The 8,056-nt window shown below is 58.9% G+C and overlaps 1 protein-coding gene across 1 annotated transcript; it reads right to left on the reverse strand.

Moving 5' to 3' along the window:
* Nucleotides 1-4,335: 4,335 nt before the first annotated feature.
* DLX1 (distal-less homeobox 1) lies at nucleotides 4,336-7,759 on the reverse strand. The gene is made up of 3 exons (XM_080601036.1): nucleotides 7,137-7,759; nucleotides 6,422-6,621; nucleotides 4,336-6,009 (listed from the first exon to the last, which is right to left on the reverse strand). The coding sequence occupies exons 1-3, from the start codon at nucleotides 7,447-7,449 to the stop codon at nucleotides 5,755-5,757; spliced, it is 768 nt and encodes a 255-aa protein (XP_080457162.1). The 5' UTR covers nucleotides 7,450-7,759; the 3' UTR covers nucleotides 4,336-5,754.
* Nucleotides 7,760-8,056: the final 297 nt, after the last annotated feature.

An 8,056-nucleotide genomic window follows, 5' to 3' on the forward strand; every position in this document is an offset into this window, starting at 1 on the left:
GTCGTTTGCACCCAGGCCGGAGGCACCCCCGGTTGCCCCCTTGCAGGGGCTGCCCCCTCCGGGCCGCCCCCCCGGGGGATGCCGACTCCGCGGAGGTGCCGGTGGGAGCGGAGCGGGACGAAAGGCGGCTGCTGCCCGGCCCCCGTTGCCCCCCGCTCCCCCCCGCTCCCCGCCAGGCCGAGTGCTCGCCCCGGACCCTCCGGCAGAAGGGGGGCGGCAGGGGGGAGCCCGGGGGGGCGGCTTGTGCCTGAGAGCCTCGGGGGGAGCCCGGGGGAAGGGGTGGGGGCAGAAGGCGAAGGAGGAGTGCGGGAAGGAGAAGGAAGGGGGGGAAGGACGGGAGAGGCGGCTGCAGGGGAGGAGGGAGCGGGAGAGACAAAGGCGAAGCCGCCCCGGGGAGCGGCGGGGACACCGGCCCCGGGCGGCGGGGGGCGAAGCTGCGGGGGCCGGGCGCGGAGCGGAGCGGGGCCAGGAGGGGAGGCGGCAGGAGCCGCCTCCGGCCACACGGACACGCGTGTCGGGGGGGGGGACGGGCACCGGGACACCCCTCCGGCAGGTGACGGGTTCTGCTGACACCCCGCGTCCGAGCTGCGGGAGGAAAGCAGGGGCGCGGGGCAGAGCCGGGACGGGGACCCCCCGCCCCGTCGCTTTTCCAGGCGCTTCTGGTTACCGAAAGAAGTTCCCCGAGACCCCCCCATCCCCTCCCCGCCCCTGCCGGCCCCCCTCGCCCGGGTGCAGCCCGGTGCGGCGGCGCCGAGCCTGCCTCGGCCCCGTGGAGTCGGGCGCGGTGCCCGCAGCCGCGGGGGGTCCCTGCCCCGGGCCGGGGCAGAGCGCGGTGCCCTCCGCGCTTTGCTTCTCCCGCTCGGCACGTTGCCTTTTGCTGTTCATTCGGCGGCACTTGGCCGCGGCCCGCCGGCAGCGGCTCCCTGGGCCGGGTGTGCGGCAGCCGTCGGGGCACCCCGCGGCACCCCGGGCTCTGGCTCGCGGCCGTGCTGGGGGGCAAGGGGTTGCCCAGGCGTGCCCACGGCCACCCGCGCCGCAGTGTCATCCCTCCCTCCATCGCATATACACGTCCACGCACACGTGCGGCGTGAGCTTTCTCCCGTGTGCCCGTGCTCCCGGCCGGGGCAGGCTGCAGGGCGAACCGGCCGCCCCCCGACGAGGCGGCTACCGGGGGCGGGCGGGGGGGAGCCCGGGGCCGCCCCTCCGGGCTGGGCAGCCCAGGGGGCGAGAAGCGCCCCGGCCCCGGGGAGAGCCCGGGGGGGGCTCGTCCCGTTCCGCCCCGGCCCCCAGCAGCGATCCCCCCCCCAGTCTGTCCCCCCCCGTCGGGCCGGCCCGGGGGGCTCCGTCCGCTCGCCGCGCACGGGCGGGGCCGGCCGCGCTGTGCCGAGGAGAGGCAATTTGCTCGTTTGCCCCGGTGAAAAGAAAAAGCACGAGAAATTCAATTAAAGCGGCTCTGGCAAAAGGAGTTATTTGAGGCATGAATGTCTCCCCTAAAGCTGTAGCAATCATGTGGCATTAGACACTTCCGGAATCCTATAGCCAACTTGAAAAATCCCAGACCCCTTTTTTCCCTAATTTTTGCTCTGATCTGTAATTTTATCCACATTTGCACTAGTTTGAGCATTCTGGCTCTCCCATCTGAAAGCCTGCAATTACTATATAATTCTTCGCAATTTCACATGTCCTAATATGGACTGTAATTTTTGCGCAAGACAATTTCCTGCTATTTCAAGCATCAACATTGTCAAAGTTGTATGTACATAATAAATGGGAATATCAATGCATAGTTTTTAGCATAACATCTTGACTCCTCGATAATTATATCCGTTCGGAGCCTACGCAGAATTAGCCTGAATTGCATGGTAACTGCTGCTGCTTTAAAATTTTTAAAAATTACTCATAATTTTCCCAAAGATTACCAAGATCTCGAGTGCACAATGTCATCAGCGTAATGAAGAGTAAACATTTATGCTAATAATCTGCAATTTTTTTCATCAGCTATAAAGACAGAGGCTATATAGCAGAAAATTTCAGTCATATTCTGCAAGAGCAGAGCTGCAAAAAGGCTCCTGCGCTCAGAGGCATGTACATCTCTGGGGGATCTCAATCCACATTTGCACTCTCAGGATATTATTATTGTGCTTGGCTTCTTTTTTTTTTTTTTTCCCCCATTTTTTTTTTCCCTCCCCAGCCCTCTCTCCCTGTCTCTCACACTCTCTCGCTCCTGTAACTTTCGTAGCCAAAAAGCCGCCTTCGGTCCTTCGCTTTGCCGCACGGAGCCGTGCCCCGGGGCGGAAGGTAAGGGCGGCGGCGCCGGCTCCGCTCCCCCGGGGGTCGAGGTGAGTGCGCGGAGCGCGGCGCGGCGCGGCCGGGAGCCACCGGCGGGGCTCGGCCGATGCCTCTGCCCCGCGGACTCGTGCCCGGGGCCGGCCGGAGCGGGGGCTGCCGCCGGGCCGGGGGCCGCGGTGCCGCTGGGCTCCGCCAGCGGCCGCGCCGTGCCCGAGCGTGCTCGGAGCGGCGGAGGCCGGAGCGGTGCGAGCGGGAGCGCCGCGGCCGGGCCCCCGCTCCGGGAGCCGGGGAGGCGGGGGGCGGGCGGGCCGGCGCGGGGGGGGACTGAACTTTTTCCGTGGCGTGCGAGTTGCGCCGGTGGCAGGAGCGGGGCCGGCAGAAGGCGGCGGGGCGAGCGGGGAGCGCGGCGGCGGGGTCGCTTTTTTTTTTCCCTCTGTCAGGCGAAGGGAGCGAGCATCGAATGCAAACGGGTTTGGACTCTGATATTTGATTTTTTTTCTAGTTTCAGGGGCTGCTCTGTGCTCTGCAATTAGATTGACACATGTACAACATCCCCAGCCATTCAAGGGGGTTCGCAGGGACACTCCAAAGGGATTTTTTTTCTTTCTTTCTTTCTTTTTGGGTGGAAGATATTAAAGAGGTATCTGTTGTTTGGCAATTTTGCTAAGTCTGTCTTCATTACTTCAACATTGTGCATTTGCTAATTTGGAAGCCCCTTCCTATTGACAGCTCTGCTCCATACACCTGCAAGCAATTTGCAGAGCTCCAATATAGGAGAATTGCAGAGATGGCAGCTCGCACCTATTTTATTTTTTTTTTCTTCGCTTTTCTCAATGCACAGCAAATTTGGCTTTCAGTGCGTTATCTCTTTTGTTAATGCAAAAAGATTCCCTGGGCGAAAAAATTGCTCATAATTACCAGAGAGATGGGGAAACTGCATTAGAATAAATAAACCTGAAATTACTGTAATTATGTTGTGTTTGATGGGCTCGGCTTGTAATCAAGAAGAGAATACAGTGAAATGATGCTGACCCTCTTGGGTTTGCAGCTGTACGCGCACTTTGGGGTCTTTTTTTGCAGAAAAGAGTCATTTTGATCATCATTAAGCTGTGTGTAACCTATTTCAGAAGTGTTTGAAAATGAGGGGCACTTTTTTTTCCCAACAAGGGAAAAAAATATATCCCAAAATTACATTTTGCCATTTACAGACTCATCCATAAGGTTGTGTTTGCGGGGTGACAATTGTTAAAGGTATAATATTCGAAATCAGGACTTAATCATTGTAATGAGGTATTGTTTCAATATAAGCACCTTTGGATTATTCATAGTTTAATTAATATCCTCATTATGAAAATCTTCGAATCAGATATTTGATGAACTACTTGTCAGCAACAAGGCAGAATTAATTAGGCCTGTATTGAGATTAACATTTTCAAATGTACAATTATAATAGACTCTAACTCAAGACCGCCTCGCCGAGAGAAAACTAATAATTTCTCTATTTGAACTGTTAGCAAGACGTTATTGAATTACTAGGAGCTAACATATCTTAAAGTGCTCCCCTCTGCTCCGCCGCCCCGCTGCTGTCCGGCCAGCGGCGTTTGGGCTCGGGACCTGCGAGCGTCCGCGGCCACTGCGCGCCCGCGGGGCCGCCGCGCTCCCGCTCCCGCTGCGCTCGGGCGCGGAGCCGAGCCTTTAGCCCCGGTTCCCGTTCTGCTCGCCCGACGGCCGCCGGGCGGCCGCGGGGCTGGGCGAGCCCGGGAGCAACCGGGACGGCTCCGCCGCCTCGCCGCGGGCGGCCAGGAGCAGCCGGACCGGCCGTCGGGGCCGCCCCGACGGGGCGCGGCGGGGGGACCGCGGCCCCCTCCGGCCCTCCTCCGACGGCTGCGGGGCGCGACCCCCGCCCTGCGACCCCCCCTCGCCCCCCTTGTCCCCCGCCGAGAGCGTCGGGGCCGCGCAATTTGCGCGCTGCGCGGAGCGGCCGGGGCTGCCCGGGGCCGGGCACGGAGCCCGGCCGCGCTGCGAGGCAGGGAGCAGGCGTGTCTCTTTTTCCAAACCATAATTTTACTGTCTCAAAGAAACTTTATAACTTATGTACAAAGATTTGTTGTGTGTTTTTCTTTTTTTCCTTTCCTTCCCCAGATACAAAGCAATAAGTTAACATTCTCAATATAAAACTAAACTTTGACATATAGAACACTAAACACAGCTGAGCTCAGTTTATCACATCTTCCGAGTTTCACAAGTAAAATGTCAAGATCTCAGTACACAAAGCATCATGTTTTACAGCCACACGAAACAGAACGGAAATAATCATTAAAAAAATAACAAAACAAAAGGCTAAATTTGTGCAACATGTTTACAGAACAATAATAATAATAATAATAATAATAAAGAATAAAATATGTACAGCGAGTAGCTCCTGCACGTCGGTTTGGGCATCTCCGCTGCGGCTGCCTTTCCTCGGGGAAGCCTCGGCGGGGCCGTGCGGGGCCGTGCGGGGCCGCGGGTCCCCCCCGCTGCCCTCGGGGCTCCCCTTGCGCCCCCGGCGCCTCGCTTCGCCTCCGCAAAGCGGCCGGCAGCTGCCGCCGTCCCCCTTCAGTCTCAAACAATGTGCATCTCTTCCCTTTGTCAGAGAGGTGAAAAACGCAAAGCATTCGGACCAAAGCTCTCCACGCACCAGCGAAGTAGAAAAGTTATTTGTAAAAGTTAAAAACCGCATCCTTCTTTTTGGGGGATTTTGTTTTTTGTTTTTTGTTTTTTGTTTTTTTTTTTCCCCCGGAGGGGCGGGTTGCGGGGCCGGGGGTTTTGGGTCGAAGTAAACCGTGCGTCCGAACCGTGCGCTCAGCAAACCGGGTCGTCCGTTTGTCTCTAGCACTCTCATAGTGGTAATTTAAGTCAATAAATAAAATCCCTTTCTTCCCCTTTTAACAACAACAAAAAAATATACAGATGAATAGTGAGAGTTACAGAAAACGTAGAGGAAAAAAAGCTCTGGAAATTGTACAGCTCGCTCCCCCCCTGCGACCACAGAGCCCGTCAGATCGGGGTGGCAAATAGCTGACCTACATTTCAACAGACACAGACAGACAGACAGGACAGAGGAGAGGGCTCCCCCCCACAAACATATTTTTCTGATTGTCCCACAAAGCCGCGGCCGGCGCTCGCTCTGCTCCCAGGCTGTTGTGCGGTGCTCGGGGCCGCTCCGTCAGCTGTCAGCGGTGGGAACCGGCCCGCATCACATCTGTGCCCTCCTGCACCGAGCTACAGCGCAGCGTGCTAACGGCTCTATGGGCAGAGACCTCCTGTTTGTTTGTTTGCTTCCTTTTTTTTCTCTCTCCTTCTCTTTCCCCCTCTTTTTAATTTTTTTTTTTCCTTTTACTTAATTTCATTTTTTTTTCCGTGATGATTTTAATTCTTTTCGGGACCGATAGTGCTTGCGGCAGGGGATGGACGGGTGTGTAATCACATCAGCTGAGGCTGCTGCATAGCTTCTTGGTGGGCCGAAGGGTACCACGACGTGTAGCTGGGGATGTAGGTGCCCGGGGTCCCCGACGAGGCCTTACCGGAGGCGGAGGTGGTGTTCCACACCGGGGGCACCGGGGGCGAGCTGCCCGAGAGAGCCCTGCCGTTGGTCAGGGCGCTGCTCTCCAGGGCGGCCCCTCCCTGCTTCATCAGCTTCTTGAATTTGGAGCGCTTGTTCTGGAACCAGATCTTCACCTGCAACGGGAGCGGGGCACGGCTCAGCACGGCTCGCCACGGCTCGCCACGGCTCGGCGTCCCCCGGCACGGCCCCAAGCGGGCCCCCTACAGCCCCCCCCCCACCGCCCGCCCGCCCCGACGGGGCCCCCAAAGGTCCCCTCGCCTCGCCCCCCCCGGCCCCGCAGCTCCCCCGCTCCCCTTCCCCCGCGGCCCCGTGTCCCGGCCGGGCCCCCGCCGCCGTTTCGTGCCGCAGAACCGCCGGGACGCGTCCCCCCTGCCCCCCCCCGAGCCCCCCAGGCCGGGCCGTGTCCCACGGACGGGGCGGGCGGCGCCGGGCCCCGCTGCCCGCGGCTGCGGCCCGGCTCCGGGAATCGTGGCCCGGGGGGAGAGGGGAAGGGGGAGGCCGGGAGCGAGGCGGCCAGGGCCGTACCTGGGTCTGGGTGAGTCCCAGAGAGGCCGCGAGCTCGGCTCTTTCGGGGAGAGCCAGGTACTGAGTTTGCTGGAACCTCCTGTTCAGAGCCTGCAGCTGCAAACTGGAATAAATAGTCCTGGGTTTGCGGATTTTTTTCCCTTTCCCATTAAAGCGAACTTCCCCTCCTTCTACCACAGTGCTTTTCTCCGATTCGGCCCCTACAACCACAAACGATGCACAATAAATAATAATGATAGCGGCAATAGTAATAATAGCAGTAACAGCAACAGCGACAGCAATAGTAACAATAACAGCAGCGACATCGACAACAACAATCATGAGAAGGAAGAAAAGTGCGGCTCGAGTAACGCTAACAAAGGCTCCGGGCGATTATGGCAGCCCAGGCTTCTTCCCAGAGAAAGTTTGCTATTTTTACAGGCTGCAGTTTAGGTTTAATTACCCTTAATTGCATACATTGTTTATAGCGCTACGCAATAAATAATTACGAAGACTAATACGTGCACATCTGGGTTGATTTCTTTTCCAGCCGGGCATTGTGTGCTCTGTGTTCTGCTCCCCTGTGATCCTCAGCCTCTCCTGACTAACATTTTGTAATTTAATTTTAATCCCCCCCCGATAGATTGCTTTTTTTTTTTTTTTTTTTTTTGATCCAAGCATCCTCCCTCCCTCCCTGCCTTCCCTGCCCCCCCCGCCCCAAGCCGAGCGCACCTACCTGTCTCCTCTAACCGGGTCTGAGTCAGGCTGGAGCTGTTGGGGTAGGACTGCACTGAACTGATGTAGGGGTTGGTCGAGTGGCTGCTGACCGAGTTGACATAGGGGTAGCCCAGCGGTCGGGAGAAGGACGAAGCTGTGCTGTACGAGCTGTCAGGCTGAGAGTGGCCCGCGGAGTGTAAACAGTGCATGGAATAGTGTCCGTGGGACATGGGAGAAGGAGACATTTGCTGGCTGGGTGGCCCAAACTCCATAAAGACAGCCTTCCCTGAGACGGGGCTATTTAGACTCTCTGGCATGGTAGTCATGGTCATTTCTTGTCGCTTGGTCTGTGTGTGTGTTCTCTCTTCAGCTTGCCTTTTTGGGGTCTGTTGTGTTTCTCAGGACAGGAAAGAACCCAATTTAAGCGGAACAGGGTTTTTCACTTTCCATTCATAAGAAAATGGAGTTTGTCTCTTTGAAAAGTCTAAGCATGATGCTGGAGATCTACACAAACTCGCCTAAAAGCTTTGACTCAGCCAAGCCTATGAATATTCATGAGCCGGCGGAGCTGATTGGTCCGCCGTCTTGCATAATCGCTTTGGATTGGTCCGAGCCGCTCGGGGCTCGCCTGGACCCCGGTGAGCGCCGAGAGCCGGACTCGCAGCGCCGCGCGGCCCCGAGCGCCGGCCGCACGCCCCGACGGCCCCGACGGCCCCCGCGGCCCCGCCGCCGCTCGCCGGCCCCGACGGCCGGCCGGCCCCGGCGAGCGGCTCCGGCGGATAGCGGGCGAGGCGGGGGCCGTGGCGCCTCCCCCCGCCCTTCTCCTCCGCCCCCCGGCGCGGAGGGGCGCGGGGCCGGCCCGGGAGGGGCCGCCGGGGTAGCGCCCACCCCCCCCCGGCCCGCTCCGAGCCACGGCACCGGGCCCCGCGGGCGAAGCGC

The sequence above is a fragment of the Anser brachyrhynchus genome, assembly GCF_964034855.1.
Source record: "Anser brachyrhynchus genome assembly, chromosome: 7".
Classification (NCBI taxonomy): Eukaryota; Metazoa; Chordata; class Aves; order Anseriformes; family Anatidae; genus Anser; species Anser brachyrhynchus.